We start from the raw sequence: 26,927 nt of genomic DNA on the forward strand, positions 1-26,927 counted from the left end.
ATCTGAGCTCCAAAAAACACCGTGTGATATACTCCCTTGTCTTTCTGTACCAGACAGCCCTAGGTTCCATAGGTCTGAAGGCATATGATTCTGTCATTTATGGCAGCTGAGCAGGATTGAGACTGCTCAGAATTTTGATAGGAGACCGACTGGGAGCATATGTATGCCATTCTGTGGTAGAAGAAATACTAGATATAAATGTACTGAATAAATAATGAAAATAAAGCAATATAGCATATTGCAATGGTGTCCACTCTGAGCGCTTGAGACAAGGGACAGGAAACAAAAATCTAGCCAATTGATAAAATACCTGTGATTAGGTTTCAAGCCATAATGAGAATGGTTGAATCTGGCATTCAGTTTCTTCTCCACCCAATTATTTTGCATGGAGATGCTAAAAAATTGTTTCAGTAAGGTATTATATCGAGAAGAAAGCACCACGTCTGCAGGGTAGCCATCATCACCAACACGACTGATAATCCACGTTCCTCGTCGAGTGCTGAGGAAGACCTGGGCATAATGTAGAAAGGGTTGTTTCAGGTAATAAATCTACTCAGTATTTGTTGTCACTAATATTTATTGTTCTCTCACCTGCAACTATTCCAGAAACTGTTAAATTTGAATCTGACATCATCTGTAGATAAATGCAAATGTTTGTAAAGCTAAGGAAAGTTGAACTTGGTCATTACTGAATTTGGAAAAATGGGCACACTTTGTACATCATGATGAAAGTCTTTGAGTCATTATGAAACTATTGATAAAAGTTGTTTTTAGACAGGGCACTCTTTAAGGCTTAAAAACAGGGAGCCCCTGCTTATTTGACAGGTTTGGGACCAGAACACTGTCAGAAAGTTGACTTGATTTAACACTGGAATGCAGGTTTTTTTTTAGTTTGCACATGTATCCCCCCCCCCAAAAAAAACCAAATAGCACACTATATATCATGTTTGAATGCATGCAAAAGCTAAATGACGCACAACTTCAAACGAGATTCAAAGTTTCCAAGTCAAAAGCTGTGAAAGTAAATGGTGTCCAGTGTCAGAATAGTCCAGGTTCAAGAGAGAGAACTGTGGTAGCCAAATCATTAAACAGTCAAAAGGTCATAGAATCATAGAATTGGGAGAGACTGCAAGGGCCATCCAGTCCAAACCCCTGCCATGCAGCAACTCTCAATCAAAGCATCACTGACAGATGGCCATCCTGCCTCTGTTTAAAGTGTGTTCCACTGTCAAACAGCCCTTACTGTCAGGAAGTTCCTCCTAATGTTGAAGTGGAATCTCTTTTCCTGTAGCTTGCATCCATTGTTCCAGGTCCTAGTCTCTGGAGCAGCAAAAAACAAGCTTGCTCCCTCCTCAATATGACATCCCTTCAAGTATTTAAACAGGGCTATCATATCACCTCTTAACTTTCTCTTCGCCAGGCTAAACATCCCCAGCTCCCTAAGTCATTCCTCATAGGACATGGTTTCCAGACCCTTCACCATTTTGGTCGCCTTCCTTGGACATGCTCCAGTTTCTCAACATCTTTTTTAAACTTTAAGAACTGCTGCATACAGGGCCAAACTTCTCAGCCTGGCACATGACCACCCTAGTGGCCATACAGGAGTTACGCGAACAAAGGACAGCCTTAAGAAGGCTTTCTTTTGGGACAGGATGAATAAGGATGTGGCCACCTTTGTCCGATCCTGTGTAGTCTGTCAGCGCGTTGGAAACTCCAAAGATCAGACAAAGACTCCTCTACAACCGCTACCCATTATAGAGGTACCATTTCAGAGAGTGGAAGTGGACATTTTAGGACCCCTTCCCCGGAAAACTGCCAGGGGAAAGCAATATATCCTCACATTGGTGGACTTTTGTATGCAGTGGCCAGAAGCCATACCACTGGGTGCCATCTCAGCCAAGGCCGTAGCTCAAGCACTGACGGACATCTTTGCTAGAGTGGGTTGGCCTTTGGAGATCCTGACAGATGCAGGGACCAATTTTATGTCCAAGGCCATGAACCGTCTCTGGGAGGCGCATGGAGTAAACCATCTCACCTCAGTCCCTTATCACCACCAAACGAATGGCCTGGTGGAACGCTTTCATGCTACCTTAGGGACCATGATACGAAAGTTTGTAGATGAACACTCTAATGATTGGGACTTGGCTCTTCAGCAATTCCTCTTTGCCTATAGATCTGTCCCACATCCCAGCTTGGGCTTTTCACCGTTTGAGCTGGTCTATGGTCACGAGGTGAAAGGGCCACTGCACTTGGTGCACAGACAATGGGAAGGCGACCAACCTTCGCAACAAGCAAATGTTGTGGATTTCGTCACAAATCTGCAAAACACGCTCAGGACAGCGTGGCAAGATGCTCAACACAATCTCCAGCAGGCACAGCAGGCTTGGTATGATCAGTTTGCCAGGGAGTGATGCTTCAAGCCTGGAGACCACATTATGGTCTTGAAGGCATCACAGACTAATAAGCTTGAAACATCCTGGATAGGCCCAGCCACAGTGCTTGAGCGAATGGGCACTGTGAACTACCTTATACAGCTCCCTGACACTGGTCTCAAGCCAAAGGTCTATCATGTCAATTCACTCAAACCATTTCACAAAAGGCCGCATTACCTTTTTGCTCTTGAGGATCCAGGTGCAGAAGAGGAGGAGTGGCCAGAAGGGGCGTTCTACGATAAGAAAGAAGGCAGCAACCTGGAGGACATTCAAATTCCCACACGGCTCGACTCGACTCAGTGAGCCGAGTTCTCCCATCTAACATCCAGGTTTGCTTCCCTGTTTTCACTGATACCTGGCCTGACCATGGATCCTCAACATGCTGTAGCAGTGGACCTTTGGCTGAACAGCCTCGACAGGTGTCTCCAGTGGCAAAACAGGCAGTTGAAAAGGAGATAAACGAAATGCTAGAGATGGAGATCATCCGACCCTCCCGCAGCATGTGAGCATCACCTGTGGTATTGGTGCCTAAGAAAGGAGGAGAAGAGATCAGGTTCTGTGTGGACTACAGGAAACTGAACTCAGTGACATGTCCAGAGCAATACCCTATGCCTAGGGTAGATGAACTCCTGGCAAAGCTGGGATGTGCCAAGTATCTGTCTTCTATAGACTTGACTAAAGGCTACTGGCAGGTTGCTCTAGCAGAAGAATCCAAACACCGCACCGCGTTCATCACCCACATGGGCCTGTTCGAGTTCAATGTGCTTCCATTTGGACTTTGCAACACTCCAGCGACCTTCCAAAGGCTAGTCGACTCCTTGTTGAGAGGCTGTGGAGATTTTGCAGTAGCCTACCTAGATGACATCGCGATTTTCTCTGACTCCTGGGAAGACCATCTTCAACATTTAGAGACTGTCTTTCAGCGCATTCAGGAGGCCGGCCTTACAATCAAGGCCAAGAAGTGCCAGTTTGTGCTGGAGAGAGTAACCTGCCTTGGTCATGAGGTGGGACAAGGGACTATCACGCCTTTGCAAGCAAAGGTTGAAGTGATTCAGGATTGGCCAAGACCACGGTCCCAAAAACAAGTCCAATCCTTCCTTAGCTTGTCGAGGTACTACAGGAGGTTTGTACCACACTACAGTCAGATTGCAGCTCCTCTGACAGACCTCACGGGTTTGAAGAAACCCAAGATAGTGAAATGGACAGCAGGGTGCCAGGAGGCTTTTGACACACTGAAGAGGGCTCTGACATCCGATTCAGTCTTGATCCACCAGATTTTGACAAACTCTTTACAATAGCCACTGATGCTTCGGACAGGGCCATTGGAGCTGTCTTGATGCAAGAGAGCCCAGATGGCTTCTTACATCCCGTGTTGTTCCTCAGTAAAAACCTGTCTGCCAGAGAATCCAACTGGTCCATACCAGAGAAGGAGTGCTATGCCATCGTGTATGCCCTGGACAAGCTGAGGCCTTATGTATGGGGTCGCCAGTTCACTCTTCAGACTGACCATGCTGCATTGCGATGGCTTCACTCAGTACAGGGAGCGAATAAAAAGCTGCTCCACTGGAGTGTATCCTTGCAAGACTTTGACTTCGACATTCAACATGTGGCAGGAACCTCTAATGTTGTGGCTGACTGTCTCTCCCGCAGAGGGCTAGTGGGCCACTGATGGCAACAACACTGGACTACCTGAACTTGTTATATTGTTGTCTTACTACCTCTTATTTGGGTTGTTCCAGTTAGCTTGTGATACTGCACATTATGTGTTTGTTTACACTTTTCTTTCACAGGTCCCAAGGTGACATCCCAGCCATTGCGGCTCTGATCCAGTGGTTCCAGAACAAGTGGACTTTGGGGGGCGTGTCACATGTCTGCTTATATGCTTTCTCTTTTACAGGATGAAATCTCAGCCAGTTTGGTCTCAACTTGCAGTTTCTTCCAAACCGTCCGAGATTTGGGAGGCGTGTAATGACTGGGCCCTCCAGTCATTTGAGGACTTCTCCTGAACCACAAAGGGTTAATCTGGGGGGAGGTGAGAGCTGACATCACATGCTAACGAACAGCTACATCATAGCTGACGTAAGACCCAACTGGCCAATCAGAGAGTAGGACCGCGAGATTCAAGAACATTCCATGAGAAGCCTTTAAAAGGCCTTTGGCGACCATGTGGTCTTTTGTCTCTCCCCTTCCTCATCTTGGAGGGGGAACCCTATGCTTTCTTTGTCCTCCATCTTGCCTACACTGAGGCAGGCAGAAGTGATGCAGGTGGAGTTCAGCCCAAAGGAGGGCCAGCTCCTTGCATCCGAGAACTCAACAAGGACTGCAAATCCTATCACTGTGTGAGTAGCTAGGAAATGTGTTAGCTAGTGCATTTAGGTTTTGTTATGTTTATCTAATAGCTTGCCTGAAATGAACACTTTGTAACTGTGCTTCCTGTACCTGCAAGGCAAGGAGGCTTTGCATGAATGATATCTTCCTATTCTATTCTATTTCTTTAAAATAAATATCTTTCTTTAAAAGTATCTGCTGTCTCTCTCTGCTCCTGTGCACGTGCCTAGCTCGGTTACTGATTGCTTTAAGTTAGCAAGAAATGAAACTAGACATCCCTAGCAAGTCCCAGTGTGTGCTTAGGGAAACGAAGTCTGTTGAAAATTCACTGGGTGGTGGCAGCGAGATAGAGGGCCTCAAGGGGTCTCATTCAGCTCAGCAGGGAGCGGGAATGGAGACCTAGGGGACTCTTAGCAGGGAAAGTGTAAAAGCGACTCCCTGGGAGTAAGAGCCACGACAGAGGGGCTGTGTGGCTGCTTGGCCCCAGGGACCATCACAACCTCCCTCTGCTAGGGATAGGGATGGGGTGCTGCTGCCTCCTGGCAACCCTCTCCACAACAGGCACAGCTGATGGATCAGCATGAAGGGGCACTGCCTGCCTTTCTAGCTCACCCAGCAGCTGTATCAGACCTAGAATAGGCTGCTGGGAGATAGTAGCACTGCCTCCTATGATGCCTTCTGAGTCTGGCATGGCTGCTAGGTTTTAACCCCTCACACACACAGAGCAAAATGCATCCCAGTGGAAAGTGTGTGTGAACAGCTCTGGCTGGGACACATTTTGCTGGGGTGTGTGTGTGAAATCCAGTTACTGCAAAATAATTGCCTCAGTGCAGGTGGCTGGGTTTCTCTCTCACACACACACACACCAAAATGTGTCCACACTCCCAGTCACTGATCAGCTCTTACTGTCAGGAAGCTCTTCCTAATATTCTAGTCTAGTGGAACCTCTTTTCCTGTAGTTTGAATCCATTGCTCCCTATCCTATTCTCTGGAGCTGTAGGAAACAAACTTGCTCCATCCTCAGTATGATATCCTTTCAAATATTTAAACAAGGCTATCATATCACCTCTTGACTGTCTCTTCTCCAGGCTAAACATACCCAGCTTTCTAAAGCATGGTTTCCAGACCATCTACCATTTTGGTGCATCAACCTGTCCTTGTAGCACAAGGTGAATGGTGTAGATTCTGGACTCCTGTGTGCTGTTAATGCAGTATATTGCAGTTTTTAAAACAGAGAAAAAATTGCTATCATGTCATTGGCCTGTTACAGACAGGCCAAAATAAAGCTGCTTCGAGTCACTTTGGAGGTATGGTATTTCAATGATGCATGCGTCCTAAGAGTCCAAAAGCCGTACCAAAGCCATGCTCCAGTCCTAAGGACTGAAGTGCAGCTTTGGTGTGGCTTTTGGACTCTTAGGACGCATGCATCATTGAAATACCATACCTCCAAAGTGACTCGAAGCAGCTTTATTTTGGCCTGTCTGTAACAGGCCATTGTTAGGATTATTGTGTCCTGGAGTGGACTGAAAGTCAGAAGACACATCTGATGGTTTTTACATCTATTGGTTTCAATACAAAACGACTGTCTATAAATTTTTTGTGCAGTGTTTCAGCAGGAATGTATTTTTATAAAAAATATCCTTGTAGTTAGGTAAACACAAAAACATTTTTTCGTAAGCCCACCTACAAAATGAAACCTCTATGCTAACTTGCTTTTCGAACCTTCATGTGCATGTGCTTCTCTCAATGCTGTCATTATTACCCAGTTACAAGGACACTTCAAGTCATGTATTTTCATCTGCACATGCCACAAGCATGTGTTGTTGTTTTTGTTGCGCCTTGTGTTTTTATAGTAAATGGTTTTGTAAAATTACTAAGGAACTGGTATGATTTGGTATGGGAGGCGGTCCATGGTGACACCAAACCCAATGATGCCACTGTCAAAAAGCAGAAGAATCTTAAAGAGAATTTTCTCCTCCCTACAATAAACCTCAGCTGTATGCTTGAATTAATCTGAGAACCAAGTTAACAAATAAATTAGCAGTCATGAAGACTTTTGCATTACTCTTGTAATAAACTGGAAGGCTAAACTTTTAATAGTTTTTAAGGACCCTAGGATTCTCTGAATGGTAAACAAGCATACACTTTAGCTTGCAGTCACCAGCTGCATTAACCACTAAATACAGCATGAGCCTATATTTTGCAGATTTGCATTCTGACATAGATTTCTCTTTGTTTGAAATGAAAGTTCTTGCATTTTCTTCCAATGTAGCCCCATGTCATCTAAACTGAAAATCTGTTGCTTTGTATAGTCACAATCTTCTATAATTTTTGCAAGCTACATTTCTGCAGCAGCAGTATTTGTGTTAGCTGCTTCTTTCTAAACTTTAATATTATGCAAATTAGACCTTGTCTTAAATATAGTAAACTAGCCTTTGCTAGTGTTTCTTCCACAGATCCCTCTCCTCTTTCAGCCTTCATCATGGTATATAAACTTAGTGCTTTGACCTGGATAATGGCTATCCTTAGAGGAATATTGTGACACGTTTGGTTTTGAATCCACACATTTAAAACTTTTTAATATCAGTAATTGGTCTTTCCTGCTTTCTAATAATTTTATTATGTACTGTAGTGTTTTGACTGACACATTGGCTTTATTTTTAACTTACTATACTAACTGTTTAGCAAGGTGCAACGAGCTTGATGGGCCTTCTTCACGTTAGTTATGTTCTAGCTTTTCTTGCCAGGTGAGAATCTTATGGGCTCTTCTAGCTTTATCACTGCACTTAGTTGCAATTGCCATTAGGAATACTGTACTAGAGTAATACTGTAAGAGACACACTGCCTCCAATCCCAGAAGGACCATGAATGATTGAACACAGATTCAAGGATCATTACCCACAATTTCAGAAGCACCATGACTGAGCACAGAAGGGGGTGGGAAGCTCCAAGTAGCACTGACTTTGGACTCCTATGGAGACTTGCTTTGGATTGTGAAGTCGAAGACTTTTATAGTCAGCATCCATATTTTTTGTGGGTTTTTAAGGCTATGTTACTTTGTTCTAGAACATGGCCACATAGCCTGAAAAACCCACAAAAAACGATTGCTTTGGATTGCTCACACACACCACATGCTGCTTGCCAAGTGAGCTGAGAGGGAAGAAAGGTACCAATCCTCCACAGTTGGCTAAGTGCCTTTTGGCCCCTCTCAGCCTCCTTTGCAAGCAGCATGTGCAAGCAGTCCAAAAGAAGCCTACAGAGGAAGAAGAGCTGACACAAGCCTGCTCTTTCCATGCAAATTACACAGACAAATTTCATCAATTAAGAGAGCGGTCCATTCTTTCCATAAGCTCACTTGGGACTATGTCTGCATGCATGTGGGCAAGCAGTCCCAAGTTAGCTTTGTAGGGGATTAATCTACTCACCACTGCCAAATAACCCACTGAGGACTGAATGCCATATTCCCTGCCTTGACCCATATTCAATAACAGATAAAATCTTAGATGACAATGAGACACCTCTTGAAGAGTCCTGGCTCTCTACTCCCACAGCCAAGAAGAGGTTTTCCTTTGCCAGATTCATTCACATCACTCAACACACACACCTATGTTTTTGGAGACCAATTTCTATAAGAATGGCATACATCATAGATTGTCTGCAAGCAACCTGCAAATGGTCAGAAGGATAAGTGTAGAACTAGAGAGCTATGAAAATCAGTATAAAATTTTAGAATAGTGACTGAACCATGCATTATTGAACCCTCTGCATCGCAGACTTTAAGGTCTCATTATGGCCCTCATTTCATCTGTTTTGGTTGTGCTATCGCAATTGACTGTGATCCTGTAATATCAGGTTAGGTTTTTTTTAGAAGCAGTATTCACAGTTACAACAGACTTTGAAGGTAGCTGTAATGCTGAGTTTTATTATTACTAGAATCTTTTTTATTTCTTAATAGTGTGGCAAGGATAACAGACAAAACTAGACTTGAAGAAAGCACACCACTGAGGCAGAAACCACATAAACTTTCAACATATTACAGAAATATGTTAGAGGTGTTGTGTTTTGTTTATTATTGACTGTACTTTTATTTCAACCTGTACAGAAAATAAATGTAGGATTGAGAAGATTTTGTTCATTCATTAGTTTCTTCCTCTGACAAAGAATGTGTGGGATCCCCTTCTCCATAGGTTATTGCATCTACAATATATACTCATCTATAAGTCTAAAATTTATGCTCAAAAATTGACCCCCAAGATCCCAGGTTGACTTATTTATATGTCAGTATGGTAATGTGATAGCAGCTCTTTCAGATTTCCCCATGCAGTTTCTTTCTGTCCTGAGCCAAGTAGATACAATCCTTGGGGTCAGGATTGACTGATTGATTGCTGTTTGTTTAACAGTCCCTCTCTCACTGTACACTGTATTGATTTCTGCTTCCCTCTTGCTGTTCACATACACACCCTGAAGGACCCTCCAAGTTTTACACTCGCCCTATGGGTCATGTCAAAATCCGTAATTTTGGCCCCAAAACTTGCCCTCCATTTATACATGGGGTCGACTTATTGTCAGCTATATACAGTAGCTTTGTGAAGTATCAAAGGTTTGTTACTTAAGACCATGTTTATGCTGCCTACAATTTTTACAAGGAACTCAGGATGGTAAGTGTGACCTTTTTTTGGATACCTCTACAAATAGAAAAAGCCCCCTTGCAGAAAGCTCTGAACTTATTCATGTGAAATGTATCAACTTTGCTTTTCTCAGAAGATGGACCTATACCTGTATTTTTCTTCCAATTCTGCTGGGAAATTTAAAATGTTATGGACAACCTTTTTTAAAAAAAAGAAAAAGAAAAAAAGGAAGCTATGCCACACCTATAGCTGCACCTATATTTTCTGTACCTTGGCTTCAATGCATGAATGTCAATGGGACGCATGACCCTTTAGATTCTCAAATCCTAATTCAGGTTCAGAACCATCAAAATTGAAACTGGAGCATGTACAAATGAGGGCAACTAAAATGGTGAAGGGCCTAGAAACCATGCCCTATGAGGAATGACTTAGGGAGCTGGAGATGTTTAGCCTGGAGAAGAGAAGGTTAACAGGCTCCAAGGGGAAAGGTTGCCTCTGCGGGCTCCCCCTACGGCCCTCTCTCCGGAGGGAGGCCTGGGGCCGCAAGGGCCGAGGAGGGAGCCCGCGGAGGCGGCAAGCCACTTCCGCGGGCTCCTTCTCAGCCCATGCGGCCCGAGGCCTCCCTCCAGAGAGAGGGCCGTGGGGGGAGCCCGCGGAGGTGACCTCTCCCCTTGGAGCCCGTTCGGCCAAAGGGAAGAGCTGAAGGGAAGGGCCTGGGACGGGTGCCTAAGCCCTTCCCTTCGGCTTCCCTTACCTTTGACCGAAAGGGCCCCTTTGAGCCCGTTCGGCCGAAGGAAGGGACCAAGGAGGAGAGGGCGGGCACACGCCTCCTCCTCCCTGCAGGGCTTTGGTGGAAGCTCCACCCCTGGCATGCGGCTCCGCCCCGGAGGGTGGAAGCTCCACCCCCGGCTTCGGCCCCCCAGTTGTCTGAGGGACAGCAACCCAGCCCCCGGCTCAAGAAAGTTGCCTACCCCTGGTCTAGACACAGTATTCCAGGTGAGGTCTGACCAAAGCAGAATACAGTGGCACTATCCCTCAATCTAGACACTACACTTCCATTCATGCAGCCTAAAATCGCATTGACCTCTTTGGCTGTCACATTACACTGCTGACTCATGTTCAACTTGTGGTCTTGAAGTCAGCACATTTCCTTATTTGGAGAAAACTATTCCTAGTGTTTTGGGATGAGCCTCCAAGAGTGTTTCTTTATATCTGTTTGGAATTTCACTATTTTAAATGGTACAGTGTAATCAATTAACATGAGAGGTGGGCAGGTGTAAGGTTTTAAAAACTGGCATAGAGTTTGATTTTTGGCGTTTGAAACCTGGCTTTGCAACTCAAACTAGAGATCTATACCCAACCAAGGGAGAACACTGGATCTGAAATACAGAATTGAATTAATCTGCTTTTTCTTCAACCTTTGGTGCAGCAGATTGAACTATAAGACCATTGATTAAAAACTTATTAATGCAACTCAAATGGCCCTCACTAGAAAAACATCCAGAGGTAGCCATGTTGGTCATTTCACTGTTTGGTGGTTTTCTGACTGATCCTGACTAGATCCTGACTAGAAAACCACAATTATGCTTTCTGTTAAAATGGATGTTAAATGGTCTTTGGCTCACTTTAGTTGTGCCAAAGTAATCTCACTTTAGTTGTACCAAACCCCAGCCCAGCAATGTGTTCTAGGCACCCGTGGGATCCTTTGAAACAGTGCAGTTGGTGGGAGGGGATGCAGAAGAAAGGGAGCTCTCTGCTCAGGTTTTTTTCCAGGTTCAAAAGTACTCACAGAATCACTCCTTTGACAATTGGAAGGAAATGTACAAAATGGTGACAATGCTTTCATAGAGATCTTATCCTTAAAAACAGTTACTGACTGCTTGGACAGTTTCCTTTTGGTTTTCCTCCCACCACCATTCTGTCCCAAAGATCCTGATATCTTATGGTGTTGTCAGACCGAGAAAAGTTGTCATAGTATTGAACCAAACCTGTTTTGCTTTGCGGCTTATCTCCACAGCTAGATCCCCACCAGAGTTCCCGATGCCAACCACAATTACTCTTTTTCCTGTAAATTCATCAGGACTTTTGTAATCACGACTGTGAAAGTAGCCACCTTTGAACTTTGTGATCCCTGTAAGCAAACCAAGAAATTGTTTAAGTTAATGTCATAAGGATCGGTATGGCAGAGCAGGTCAATCAACTGAAGTTTTCTGCATATGTATTAAGTAGTGGAATATAAACTGCACCTTGGATTGCCTTTAGCAAAATGTTTATACACTTTCCCTGTGCCCAACCCCACTACTATTCTTTGTGTTAATGAAATGTTCCTTTTTGATACAAGATTCATTTCTGTTTGAAGAATATTCCATTTTTCTTTGCTTTTAAACATTTTATTTCACCTATTTCAGCTCTTTCTATACTAGTCTAATCCCTATGAGTTATTTGTTTGGCCCAGTGCATGGGAAAGGCCTAAGGAAGGGCCGTACATGCTGGTTTAGAGAGAGCAGCTGCAGTGGCCCTTTTCACCTGCAGTAGTATTTTCAACTATGTGTTTAGGAGAGAATCAAAAGGTAAATTCTTTGCCACATAATTTTTACATAGCATTTGTTTCTATTTTGTATTTAATTAGAGCTTTAAGGCTGCACTAAAATGTTGCAGTAATACTGAGCAGCTCATGTAGAAGGGTCCTGCTACAATGGCACCTTATTTATTTATTTATTTATTTATTTATTTATTTATTAACCTTTATTTATAAAGTGCTGTAAATTTACACCTCGTTGGATGCACTAAACTTTTGGGACAGGGCCTATATATCAGATTTAACATATAATTTATTGCAATGTTCCTAAATATAAAAATTGAGATTTAAAGTGCTATTGTGTTTGCAAAATTCAATTATAGTTGGCCCCATAGAACCTGGAAAGAAGTACACTAGGGATCTGGTATCATTGCTTTTCTTGTCGGTTCCACAAGGAACAGAATATCATTTGTCTGAGGTTTTATTGAGAAACATTTTAATAAGAAAAGAAATCCACAGATCTTTCATAACTGGTAAATTTTAAATCAAAGGGGAAAACAAAAGCATATCTCCTATTTCAAAATCATCCAACTGAAGGACTTGAATTTTAATGCAGTTATAGACACCGAACTTGATAGACTTTCCAGTAAGAAAGTAAAAGAAAAACAAGGAAAACTACTCAAGTCTTTTTTTTTCAATGATCCAATATTTTAATTTGGTTGATTCTTGGAGATACAAAAATGATGATAGAAGAGAGTTTACCTTCTATTCAAATAGGCATAAATCCTTTGCAAGACTGGACATGGTCTTACTTCCCAAATCATTATGCAACAAAATAAAAAATTGAAATCCTTCCTAAAATATACTCTGATCATGATCCAGTAAAAATGACATTAAAATTTCTTAAAACAGAATTCATCTGACAATTGCAAGATTACCTATTAAAAGATGAGAAAATAGTGGAAGAAGCTAGACAAATAATAAAAAATCACTTTAAAGATAGTATTAATAAAGGAACAGACATCAGCTTAGTATGGGATACAAGTAAAAGAGTCCTATGTGGATTCTTTATACAAAAACATTGCCAGACTCAAAGAGAAAGGAAAAATAGGATGAAATGGATCTCAGAAGAAATAGCCAAGAAAGAAAGTTAATTAATGAAGAATAAAGACAAGGATAAAATAATTAAGGAAATTAAAATCTTACAAAAACAATACTCGATAGAGAATGTAGTGAAAATAGCAAGACAAATGAAGAAAGCTAAAGTCAGACATTTCCAAAATGCAAACAAAATAAGAAAATGGCTAAGAAAAGGGAAAAAAATAACAAACTAATCACAAAAATAAAAATTGGAAACAAATCTATACAGAACAGGAAAAGATCAAAGAAATCTTTCAAAATCATTTCAAGGAGATTTTTTAGATCTGACAAAAAAGTAAACAAAAATATAGAATACAGATTTCAAAATTAAGGGAAGAGGAAATACACGAGATAGACAAACCAATAGAAATGTCTGAATTAGAAGACGCAATAAAGAAAGCAAAAAAGGACAAGACCCCAAGCCCATATGAAATACCAGCAGAATACTATAAAATCTTTAAATAGGACATAAAAATATCCCTCTTGGAAACATTAAGTAATATTTGTAAAGAGGCAATGCTAATACTTGGGGTGATGCTGATGCTGTCTTAATTTTGAAAGAAAGGAAAGATGAACAAAACCCTAACACCTATAGGCCAATCTCCCTCCTAAACGCTGACTATAAATTGTTTGTTACTATAATAGCAGAAAGATTTAAGAAGATATTAGTTAATCCGGGTGCCCCATTTTTTTCCTATACAGCTCCCAGCAGAGGATTTCCAGACCATTATTTTGGGGAAAGGGAAGGCTAGTTCTCTGTGTTCATTTTGCTGGAGTGAGTTCTCAAACTTTTCAGATTGTGACCCATTTCTCTGGGTCACTGGGAAGAGGAGCTAGAAGCCTAATTCCATATAGTTCCTAGCAGAGGCGCATACCTAACGGAGCATGGAGGTTTTAAAGTCCAGAGGAGAAGGTGGTGTGGGAAGAGTGTTGGAGAGGGGCTCCTTTAAATTTTGAAGTTTCTTTGAACTTTTTCCTTAAGGGGCTTGTGGGGACTCGCATTTAAAGGGAAGTGAGTCAGAGACTTACCTCTGGAAGGAGCTAGTAGCCAGGAGCTCTCTACATAACTATATGCTCAGTTGATTGAGCTCTTTAACAGAGTTTGGGAACAAAGGCCAAGCCAGCAGAGGTCCTTTACACTGGTGTTTAACAGGGGAAGCCCACAGTCTTGTTTCAGTGCAGCCTTAAGATTTCTCAGTATGGACACCGTGGGACCTGCTGCAGACACCTGCAACACCTGTAGGATGTTAGTCTTCTTGTCTAGGAATGTGGGGAACTTCACCTGCACCAAGTGCAAGTTAGTAGTCCTCTTAGAAGAGAAATTACAGCAACTGGAGGTCCAGGTAACTACACTTCAGCATCTTAGGGAGCAAGAACTTTATAAAATGGATCAGTTTGATATATGGCAAGCAAACTGTCAGAATAAGAACTAATGAGATAAGAATGGACCCAATTGTTTTTAATAAGGGTACTAGACAGGGGTGTCCACTCTCCCCTTTATTGTTTATTTTATCTTTAGAATTTTTTTAAGTACCACAAAGAAAGATATAAATATAAGAGCAGTTAAAATTAAGAGAGAGAAATATATTCTGAGAGCCTTTGCAGATGATATTATAATAGCATTGGAAGAACCTTCACATAGCATTGGGCAATTATTAAATCAGTTAAGAAAATTTGAACATCTCTCAAGTTTAGGAATAAACAAAGACAAAACAAATCTTATCACCAAAACATGGCAAAGAAGGAAGTAGAGGACTTCACTAAAAGTTCTGACAGAACATATATAATAGCATTGTAGAAATGCTAGGTATTGACCTAGAAAAAAAGCCAGAGGTTCTAATATTATGCATGTTCGATGATAAGAATGAAATAAAATGTGATAGAATTTTATTTTACATGCTCACAGTCACTAGATTATTATTTGCAAGGTACTGGAAAGTTAGAAAAGAAATTGAGATAGAGGAATGGCAAATGAAACTTTTGGATCTTATGGATATGGATATACTCTCATATGAAACAGAACGGGGGGAAAGAAGAAAGAAAAAGAATAAGGGGAAAATGGGGAAAAATAATTTGCATAAAACCGTTGGAGGATTAGATCAAATTAGGATTAGACTAGAATCTAATTAAAATTCCTGTTCATTCCCTCCTTCCCTGTCATCTACCCTTCTGAGCAACGGAAGCAATTGGGGCAAAATTGCAGCACAGCATCATGGGAAATTTGCCTCTTTGGAGATTTGGGGGTGTGTACCGGGAGGAAATCAAAGCTGCATTCCACACCAGACCAATTTGGAGTGAAATCGAAGTGAATTTGAATGCAGATTCTGTGAATTCACTTTTGTACCGAAATCACCAAAATGAGGAGTCACCTTGGATTCACTGCGGAAGCTCCACGGAAGGAGCTCCCATAGAAATGAATCGCATGTGATAATACATTCATGTTATGACATGAATCAGCATCCACAGTCACCCCTGATCTAAGCTAAAAAATCTCCAAAAAGCTCTGTGTGATATAGTCCCCTGTAATGGCAGTTAATGAAGCAGCCTCTGGTTGACTGGAACACCAAAAGCCTGAGATGTGGAAAGGCTTGGCAAAATGGAGAAGCCTATGTGGATCTCACATCAGGCCATGATATTAATCACCAGCAGGACAGGCCCAAGATATTTTGTTGCCTGAACCACATTGGCAGATGGCACCCTAGCCAAATCAAGATGCAGAGTAGCCAAAGCCACCAAAATTATTTTGGCAGGAGACTGAAAATCCCACACACACCTTTCATCACCTTGTCAGTAAACAACAAACTGACTAATATTTTGCCATCTTCTTCTGACACCCCAGATCTGTTGCCAAAGCTGGCCACCTCAGCCTGCTGCATGGTAGGTTCACAGTCTTCTCTATGTTCCATTCTATATGACTCTGTAGGAAGGAGAAAGGAAAAGGGCAAGTTGAAAGCGTACCTGGGAAGGAGTCCAGTGGCAGATGTGCATTGGTATGGTGGCCAGTGCAAATGAGGATTGCATCAAAGAGAGACGATTCTTGCTTCCCATTAGTTTCTGTGACAACTTCCCACTGGCCAGTGCTAGAGAAGTCTGGACACCTTGTTACGCTGCACACAGCAGTCTGAGAACAAAAATGTAGCAAGAGAAGAAAACCAATGAGCAGAAGAACAAGGACTTGTTTCTGTAATCTTAGGTTTTATCTTCAAATTATATTAGACCTCTATAGCCCCCTAAACCAACCTATCTAGGCCTAAATCCAGTTGCTAGTCCCAGCTAGAGTAGATTCACTTAATCATGAGTGTTGATTTACCATTCAGTCATTGATTCCTTCATGCACACCACCAGTTTTGGGGCAAAACATGCTAAAGGCAACAGATCCTGTCTAATCTTGGAAGCTATGCAGGGTCAGCCCCAGTTTGTACTTGGATGGGGGACTGCCAGTGAATACCAGGTTCTATAGGCTATATTTCATAGGAAGGAACTGGCAGGATCACCTCTGAGTATTACTTGCCTAAGAAAACCCCCTGAAAAATTCATGGGATGCACATAAGTCAACAAGCGACTTGAAAGGATGTGCACACACGCACGCATGCACACACACACACACACACACACACATTAACTGGGACTAGTGATTAGATTTGGGTTTAGAATTCAGTTGAATTGCTTTCAAGAAAGAATGGTAAGAATCAGAAGACAGATTATTTATTCTTGAGCCATTTTTTTGGAACTCATGTTAAAAAGAAAAATCTTGATTTAGTTCTAAGGATAAACTTGGATAAATTTGTTTTCAAGAGGAAAACGAATATTTTAATTATTATTAATAGGTATTAATTAATTAATTAATTATTAATTAATAGGTATTTTATTTATACAAATTAGATCCCATATTTTTTATTCTTTGGGAAAAGAGAATGACTCACAAACTGAGCATGTGTGTACAAACTCAGTACAGAACATTAAAACACACTTTAAAACACCCAGTAGGATTAAATAATTTCAGCTCAACAAACAAAAGCCTGCTGGAAATAGTCAAAAAAATGAAGCAGGACAATCCCCCTCCCTTAAGTTCTGTAATATTGCTACAAGAAGCCCCATATAGATTAGTTTGGGGGAAGTTCATTGTGATGAGGCACCCAGGTTATTATATTGATTGGGGGGGGGGGGACTACTCAAAAGGAGGAAAATAACACTTCTAGTTTTTAGCCAAGATACTATCGTACAGTATAGGCCGAACCATGACTGGGTGCAGAAAAGTCCCCGATTTGATACTGAACATGTATGATTATGATTTTATATTGTCAGGACTTCTGTTGTCCAAGAATTACCTTTTACATTCTAAAAGCATCCTTACACAAATGCTTGTGCGTTGACACATGCATGCACATACAAACACACACTTTTCTTACTTTGAAGCGGATGTACTTCAGAAGGTCAAAGTGCTTAGCATACAATCGGAAATAGTCTAGGATCTTAGAGTTGTGCATGTAGTTGGGATAGTCATCAGGGATGGGAAAGTCACTGAAGCACATCATCTCCTTGGAGGTGTTGATGATCACAGACTTGTAAATGCTAGCTCGGCCTTCCTCAGGAATCTCCTACAAGGAATATAAGTACAGAGGCAGTCAGGCCTGGAGCTGGAATCCCATAAACCTGTTTATCTTGAATGTTTTCTTGCATATTCTGCAACTTAAACAATAGAATGACAAGTAATACATGCAGTTTCCTTTCAAACTGGCATTCTTTGTGAGATACTCCGAAAGATGTTGTTGCTTTCCACATCACATACTGTCTTATCCTGTCAAGTTTATCACTGGTAAGTTTTTTTACCTTGTTAAATAGACACTTTACCACAATTAGCCACGCTAGATATTGTGCATGACACCTCTTTCCAGCCAGTGTCCACACCCTCTCATTCAGACTTTAAAAAGCAAGATCCAGATTTTTAATACTTTTACTGTAGTGTAAATATATGCCAGCACAATTACATTGGTGGATTCCACAGTTGTGTAACAGACCGTACAAGTGTTTTCTTGCTGGCTGTCTGGCAATGAACCCCTGGTACAACTCCTTCCACCAGTGTGGTAATGGTGACTGTTAGTCCCTGCCTAGTTTGAAGGCAGTGCTGAGGTAGCCTTGGAGCAATTGGGTTAATGCTGGTAAACTTCATGGGATAAAGCTGCCTTTGAAGAAAATTTCAAGGAGTATGAGAAAACTGAGAAGCAATGTGACTCTGTAGAGAAGGGAGGAAAGGGAGGGAGATAATTGCAGAGATGGAGGCAAAGGGATCCATAGTTATCTAGGGCCCATTAAAGACCGCCCAAAAGGGGCGGTCTTGGGCTGCTGCCGGTTGCAGTGCGGAGGAGCCGCAGCACCCAAACCGCGTGACTCCTCCACACTGCAAAAAAGGAGCGCGAAGATTGCGCTCCTTCCAGAAACCTGGAAGAGACGCCGCAAGTGCCAAAGTGCGCACTCACAGCGTCTCTTCCGGTGTGGGACGTCAGGATGCTGTGCGTCCGTGATATCAAAATGGCAGCACCCATCTGTATAGGGCACCGCCATTTTGGCGCACTCATTACGCGCGAGGGGCAAGGCACATCAGGAAGCATCTCCCCTCATGCGTAATCACGGCGTGATGACGGTGCCTTATGGGCCCGTCTATAACGTGCCTAGGTTTCATTTAAGCATTTGATAAAGTCCTCCATAATATTTTGAATAGCAAACTGATTAAGTGTGGAATAGATGGGAACACTGTCAGATGGGTCCACATTTTTTGGGGGAAAACCATGCTCAAAGAGTCATCAGCAATGGCTGCACTTCAAACTGGAAGGAGGTTTGGAATGGAGTGCTTCAGGGTTCTGTCCCAGAGGCATTACTCTTCAACATTTTTGTCAATGACTTAGAGGACGGGTGGAGGGAATCCTTGTCAAGTTTGCAAAAGATACAAAACTGGGAGGGGTGGTTAACACATTGGATGATAAGAACAGAATTCAAAAGGGCCCAGATAAACTAGACAAGAGGGGGAAATTAATAAAATGAAATTCAATGGAGAAAAATGCAAAATTCTACATTTGGATCACAAAAATCACACAATCAGAGGATAGATGGTTCAGTACAACTACATGCAGGAAAGACCTTGGGATAATTCAAGGAATTCAAAAAGTAATTCAAAGAAATAGCAGGCTTGTGTAGGGGTCAAGTCAGAAAAGCTAAAGCGCAGAATGAACTCAGGCTTGCTAGAGAGGTTAAGAACAACAAAAAGGGCTGTTTTGGATATGTCCGCAGCAAAAGGAAGAAGAAGGAAACGATAGGGCCACTGCGTGGAGAAGATGGCAAAATGCTAACAGAAGACAGAGAAAAGGCAGAATTACTCAACACTTTCTTTGCCTCAGTCTTCTCAGAAAAGGCAAAGGGTGCTCAACCTGAGGATAATGGAGCAGAGGGCTGAATAGGAGAATTTCAGCACAGAATAAATAAAGAGATAGTAGAATACCTTGTTAATCTAAATGAATTTAAGTCTCCAGGACCAGATGAACTCCATCCAAGGGTACTAAAAGAACTGGCAAATGTAATATCGGAGCCATTGGCAATCATATTTGAAAACTCCTGGAGAACAGGAGAAATCCCAGCAGACTGGAGGAGGGCAAACGTTGTCCCCATCTTCAAAAAGGGGGAAAAAGAGGATCCCAACACTTATCGTCCAGTTAGTCTGACATCAATACCAGGAAAGATTCTGGAGCAGATCATTAAACAGAGAGTCTGTGAACATCTAGAAGGCAATGCCATAATCACAAAAAGTCAACACGGGTTTCAGAGAAACAAGTCATGCCAGACAAATCTGATCTCTTTCTTTGATAAAATTACCGGTTTGGTAGATGAAGGGAATGCTGTGGATATAGTATATCTTGATTTCAGTAAGGCCTTTGACAAGGTTTCCCATGATATTCTTGCAAACAAGCTTGTAAAATGTGGGCTAGACAAAGTAACTGTTAAATGGATCTGTAATTGGTTGACTGGCGGAACCCAAAGGGTGCTCAACAATGGCTCTTTTTCAGCCTGGAGAGAAGTGACCAGTGGGGTCCCACAGGGCTCTGTCCTGGGCCCAGTGTTATTCAACATCTTTATCAATGACCTGGATGACAGAATTGGGAGCATACTTATCAAATTTGCAGATGACACCAAATTAGGAGGAATAGCTAATACCCCAGAGGACAGGATCAACATTCAAAATGATCTGAATAGACTAGAAAGCTGGGCCAAAGCTCACAAAATGAAATTCAACACAGAGAAATGTAAGGTACTGCACTTAGGGCAGAAAAATGAAATGCACAGATATAGGATGGGAGACACATGGCTGAATGAAAGTACATGTGAAAGGGATCTAGGAGTCCAAGTAGACGATAAGTTGAACATGAGTCAACAGTGCGATGCAGCAGCTAAAAAGGCCAATGCAATTTTAGGCTGCATCAATAAAAGTAGATCAAGAGAAGTAATTGTGCTGTTGTATTCTGCTCTGGTCAGGCCCCACCTGGAATATTGTGTCCAGTTCTGGGCACCACAATTCAAAAAGCACATTGAGAAACTGGAGCGTGTCCAGAGGAGGGTGACTGAAATGGTGAAAGGTCTGGAAACCTTGCCCTATGAGGAATGACTCAGGGAGTTGGGGATGTTTAGAATCATAGAATCATAGAATCATAGAGTTGGAAGAGACCGCAAGGACCATCCAGTCCTACCCCCTGGAAATCCAGATCAAAGTAGCCTGGAGAAGAGAAGGTTAAGAGGTGATATGATAGCCCTGTTTAAATATTTGAAAGGATATCAGATTGAGGAGGGGGGGAGCAAGCTTGTTTTCTGTTGCTCCAGAGAACAGGACCCGGAACAATGGATGCAAGCTACAGGAAAAGAGATTCCACCTCAACATTAGGAAGAACTTACTGACAGTAAGGGCTGTTCGACAGTGGAACACACTCTCTTGGAGTGTAGCGGATTTTCCTTCCTTGAAGGTCTTTAAGCAGAGGCTGGATGGCCATCTGTCAGGGATGCTTTGATTTGGATTTCCTGCATGGCAGGGGGTTGGACTGGATGGCCCTAGTGGTCTCTTCCAACTCTACGATTCTATGATTCTATGATTCTATAATCCAAGACATAGCTGTCTAAGTCTGCAAAATCAGTATGTTAAATGGAACAGTTTGAATCCAGAGGAACTAATAAAACTGAAGGAATGACTATTTTAATAAGGGAAGGAATTAACTTCTAGGCAGAAAAAATAGTAAAATATAAGAGAATACAATTCAGGTAAAAGGTATCAAAACTGAGGGGATCGGGTTATCGGTTCACACACCCCTGTATATGAAGTTAGCAACACCATCAGTAAAAGAATTAAAGAGGTGGAGATTCAATCCTATAGTGATGATGAAAATAGAGAACAAGGATGAGATAATTAAGGAAATTAAACCTTTTTTAAAAATAAATGATACTGGGTAGGTATCAATGCAGACTGTATGGGACACCTTCAAGGCAGTGATAAGAGGGAAATGCATGAATATGGAGGTAGGAATTAAGTAGGAAAATCATCATAGAGAAAATTTGGTAAAGGAAGTGGAAATTTTACAGAAAGAATACCAAAAATATAAAAGGAAAAACATAACAATACAGTGGGAGAAAAAGATGAAAGAGTTAGAAGATTTAGACCAGGCTTCTAGTACATGGAATTTATTATATACAAGGAATGATTTTCAAGCTTGGGATACTAAGAGCATGAAAGCTTGGGTAAGATTTTTAAAAAGAGAAAGTTAAAAAAATGGTTAACAAGATACAGGGAGGAGACGGTGAGATATTATATGATGATGATAAAATAAGAGAAGTAATGGAAAAATTATAGGAAAATCCATATAGAGAAAGGGAGACATTACATCAGAGGATAAATATTCAGACTAAATTAGAAGAGGTTCAACGAGAATATCTGAATGCACCCATAAGAAGGGAAGAGCGATTAATGAATTGAAAGGAGTTAAATCTCCAGGTCCTGATGGGTTTACCAGTATTTTCTACATGACATTCAAAAACGAATTAAGCAACTATATGACTAAAACATTTAATGAAATATTGTGTAAAAAGTTAATAACTAAGACCTGGAAATACTGTAGCAGATATAATTTTGATTTTGAAACCTAACAAAAACCCTAATAATCCCGAATCTTACCGTCCTATTACTCTGTGTAATCAAGATTATAAAATTTTTACAAAAACCTTGGTTAATAAACTAAAAACTCTTCTACCAAAATTAATTGGAGAAGATCAATATGGATTTGTTAAAGGGAGAGCTATTGAGGATCCAAATAGAAATGTTTTCAATGTTATATATCATGCAAAACAACACAAGAACAAAGTGGTATTAATTAAATTGGACATATATAAAGCCTTCGATTCAGTGAATCATAACTATCTATGAATAGTTATGTACAGAATTTGGGTTGGAGAGTCAATTTAGTGAGGTAATAAAAATATATACAGATAATGAGGTTCAAGTTATAGTCAATGAGAATAATTCTAGGAATATTAAAATTATGAGTGGGATGAAATAAGGATGCCCTCTCTCCCCTTTATTGTTTCTATTAGCAATAGGGCCTTTGACAAATGAGATCAGGGATGAAAAAGAAATTAAAGGATACTGTTTTAGTAAAGAGGCACTGAAATTAAATTTGTTTGCAGATAATGCATTGATAACTACTTAAGATCCATTCGGAAGTGTTAGCAAATTAGTAGAAGTAATTGAGAAATTTAAGAAGTTATCTGGTCTTACAATAAATATGCAAAAATCATAAATATTGTTCCTAAATATGAAATGGGAAGAACAGAGGAAAATAAAAATTACTACTGGTTTTAAGTTAGGGATAAAGAAGATGAGGTATTTGGGAGTATTTTTAATGTCAATAATTAAAATAAAATACAGCTCAGTAATTAGATTGAGTGGACGGAAACATAAAGGGAATTTGATTGGCCTCTTGAGTGTAAATAAACAAAATTGGGGAAAATGGCAAAACATAAAATGGTAAAAGAAAATTTAAATGGTTTTAAGACTTCTCAGTATGGACACTGAAGGCCCTACTGCAGTCACCTGCAACACTTGTGGGATGTTTGTCTTCTTGCCCACAGATGTGGGAATTTCACCTACTCTAAGTGCAAGTTGGTAGCCCTCTTAGAAGAGAAAGTACAGCAGCTGGAGGCCCAGGTAGCTACACTTCAGCATCATAGGGAGAAAGAGGTTTTCCTGACCAGAACGGATCAGACAGTCCTGAATGGGAAACACACAGAGAAAGTTGCTGGGGAGGAGGAGATCACTTCACACACAACAGAAGTAGGTAGTTGGAGGAATGTCACACAGAGAAGTAAGGAAACCAAGGAATATTCTGTGAGTTTGCAGCTATAGTATAGATTTCAATCTCTCTCTACTATCAAGGATGATGAGGAACAGCAGCATGGACAGAGCAGGGGACCCTGGGAGTACCACCAAAGGGAACAGCCGCTGCTAAGCCTTGGAGGAGGCATGTGGTGGTCGTGGGGGACTCTTTGCTGAGAGGCACTGAACCAGTGGTTTGTGGGCCTGACAAAATGTTTTTACATACATATGTGGTGGGGTTGATTGTGTATTCAGAAGCTTTGGGGTGAAATGATGAGAGATTAATAAAATTATAGGCAAGGATGTTCATTTGAGCAAAGAGAATTGTATAACATTAAATTTGAAGAATAAGGGAATGAAAAATAATGAAGAGAAAGCATATATATTAAAAGCAACACAGGCCATGATAGTATCAGGATGGAAAGAAAGTAAAAATTGGAACTTGACCAAGGTAGATAAGTATTTGGAAGATAACTTACTGTTTGATATTATTATTGGAACATTGGAATATAGACCAACCCATTGCATTCCCCATCACCATGTACAGATGTGAGAGCTTGACAGTGAAGTAAGCAGATAAAAAGAAAATGAACTCTTTTTGGCTGTGGTGCTGGAGAGGCGTGCTAAGAATACTGTATGACCATTCTTTTTTCTTTCTTTTCTTTTTTCTTTCTTTCCTTTCTTTCTTCTTTTTATTTATTTATTTATTTGTCAAGAAGGCTCTCAAAAAGAAATGGTCCTAGGAGTTTCAGGAGATAGGTCCAGGATTCAAGAAAGGTCTCAAGTAAGAAAACTATGAACATGTGAACAGATAAAGGATGATATAAAAATAATAATAAAATGTTTGATATGAGTAACATGACAGGATGGAAATAGCTTAACTGGTTTTATCACAGGTAGAAATAGTCTTTTAAGAGGATTAGACATCATGCCATCAGTCAGACTATCTTGAAGAAAGTTTGAGATGTCAGAACAGTGACAGAAGGGGGTGAATGTGTTTTTTCCCCTCTGCTGCACTGCTTTAAAAGATGTCCTGTGTTATCTCATAAACTTGAAAAGAAAAGAATGCGCAGTGGGCCAAACTGGCATTCATTACCTTCCTCACATTCTCCTTAGTCTCATGATCAGAATGTACTGTAGTAATTTCAGAGATGTATATAACTTATTTGAAAGAAACAAACCAAACAGGAGAGGAGATGAGTAGCATTATATGTCAAGGATGTGTATGCTTGACAAGAGATCCATAACTAAAATCATGGAAACCAGATAGGGAGCATTTGGATAAAAATTAAAGAGGCAGGAAAATGCAGGGACATAATTGTGGAAGTTTGCTACCTATCCTCAAACTAGGCAGAATACTTGGATGAAGTCTCCCTGGAAAAGATGACTAAATACTCAGAAGGAGAGATAGAGTAGTAACAGGAAACTTCAACCACTCTGATATTTGTTGGAAGTCAAACTCTGCCAAGAATGGAAGATCTAACAAATTCCTCACTTTCCTTGCTGGCAATTCCATAGTCCAGAAGGTGGAGGAGGTAACAAGAGATAAATTATCTTGGCCCTTGTGACACTGACCAATCCAAGGCTGGCCCCATAGTTCCTAGCCTTGTTAGTGCTACTCTCACCTTGCCCTTCAACCCCACTTTAAAATCCCTTTTGGATGAATGGGAAGACCACACACTAAATATGAGTTAACAGTGAGATGTGATAATGAAAGAAAAAAGATAATGCAATCCTAAACTGGATCTAAATCAAGGGAAGTAATGGCCCCTGTCAATTTTGTTTTGATCAAACCCTACCTATTGTGTTGTGTCCAATTCTAGGCACCACAGTTCCAGAAGGATTTTGACAAGCTGGAACAGAGAAGGGCAACAAAGATTATATGGAAAGCAAGCCTTAAGAAGAATGACCTAGGGAACTGGGTTTGTTGGAGAAAACTGAGGAGACAAGATAGCCAGCTTTAAATATCTGGAAGGATTGCATGTAGAAGGTGGGGCAAGCTTGTTTTCTGGTGCTCTAGAGTCTAGAGTTTTACCAAAACATTAGGAAAAAACCTCCTGGTGGTAAGAAATGTTCAGCAATGTAATCTGCCTCAGTAGTGGATTCCCCTTCCTTGGCATTAAACAGATGTTTGATGGCCATTTCTCAGGAGTAGTATAGCTTTGTATTCCTGCATGGCATAGGGTTGGACTCAGTACTTGGTCTCTTCTAATTATGATTCTAACCGTTGTTGTTGTTTAGTTTTCATGAATAAAACCGCACAAAGCAGTACTGAGCGGTAAATTGATCTAATGAGATAAAATAGAGTCAAGCGGCCAATATCTTCAATTACTTTAGGTGTGAGGATTTTTATCTGCTTTGGTAGAAAGGGTTGCCAATATGCCTTCCACCTGGGGGAGATATATTTTGACTAAGACCTGTCCTAGAAGGTGTTGGGTGAGGATTAGGAGAATACAAAGAAAACCGGGTGATTGCCCTGCACCAGCATTTGTTAAGGTTTTGTTGACTATCCCTTCCAATTTTACAATTTTATGATTCGGTTATATCTAAAGTGAACATATCCTGGTAGAGTGGGGGGGGGGGATGAGCTGCTTTAGGAACCTCCTTCGCTTTAATCACGATGAAGAAATTGACAATTGAGAAGTCCGGAAAAAATGCAAAGAAATTACATTCTGCCTAGTTATGTATTTTGTGGGTCCGCCAGAGTAAGCCCCTGACCCTCCTCATCAGTCCTTGGGCAGCAGAGATGAGCTGAAAGAGGGCCAGTAAACTAAGATAAGACATCTTAGGCCCGGTACAGATGGGTCCTTTGAGGCACGTCCATGACGTGCTAGGTTTGCTAGGGGGTGGGGCATGCACGCAGACCACAATCTTAGCATGTCATGGGTGCGGCGCAGCTGCGGAACACCATCCAGATGGTGCATGTAGCGATCACGTGCCAGTAGCGCAACATCCATTTAACCTTATTGTTATTATTGCTATTGTGTGACCTCTCTTCATTTATGACTTATGGCAACCCTAAGGCAACCCTATTATTCACACATGCCATGGTTTCAGGATAAAATGGAGCAGCCTTCATTCCATTGAACAATACAGAGCAATCCAAATCGATTCAGAAATGTAGTCACACTGCTAAACATATGGAGATACAGATCTTTCAGAAAGTTTGTTTCTTTGGGTTTTTTTGTTTTGTTTTTGTATTTTGTTTTTTAGTAGCCTCCCGCAAAAGTGCACCGAGTGCATTTGGGGCGAGTGTGAACATCAAGGAAATAACCTAGATTCATCCCAGATTATTTTTGTAGTGTGAATGGGGTCTATGATTTTATGATTTTACCTACCCAGTCCCTAATGTAACAATCTGAGGCCCTTCCTTCCAGAGAGGTGAGCTGAATGACAGAGATGGCCTTTTCAGTGCTGATATCCCACATGTGGCATGCTCTCCCTAGTGCTTATCTTCTGTCAGTTAAAAGCTCCCCATGGCC

At 41.2% G+C, this 26,927-nt stretch overlaps 1 protein-coding gene across 1 annotated transcript in view; it reads right to left on the minus strand.

Annotated features, from left to right (window-relative positions):
* LOC149316719 (flavin-containing monooxygenase 5-like) overlaps positions 1-26,927 on the minus strand; it is a 65,715-nt gene that overhangs the window by 23,778 nt on the left and 15,010 nt on the right. The window contains exons 3-6 of the mRNA XM_089516107.1: positions 17,456-17,644; positions 16,005-16,167; positions 11,377-11,519; positions 311-510 (exon numbers count right to left, since the gene is read on the minus strand). Of these exons, the coding sequence (XP_089372233.1) occupies positions 311-510; positions 11,377-11,519; positions 16,005-16,167; positions 17,456-17,644 (695 nt within the window). The remainder of the gene's footprint in view (positions 1-310; positions 511-11,376; positions 11,520-16,004; positions 16,168-17,455; positions 17,645-26,927) is intronic.

The sequence above is a fragment of the Sceloporus occidentalis genome, unplaced genomic scaffold (genome assembly GCF_023333645.1).
Source record: "Sceloporus occidentalis isolate IW3139 unplaced genomic scaffold, rSceOcc1.0.p SCAF_3, whole genome shotgun sequence".
In the NCBI taxonomy this organism is placed as follows: domain Eukaryota; kingdom Metazoa; phylum Chordata; class Lepidosauria; order Squamata; family Phrynosomatidae; genus Sceloporus; species Sceloporus occidentalis.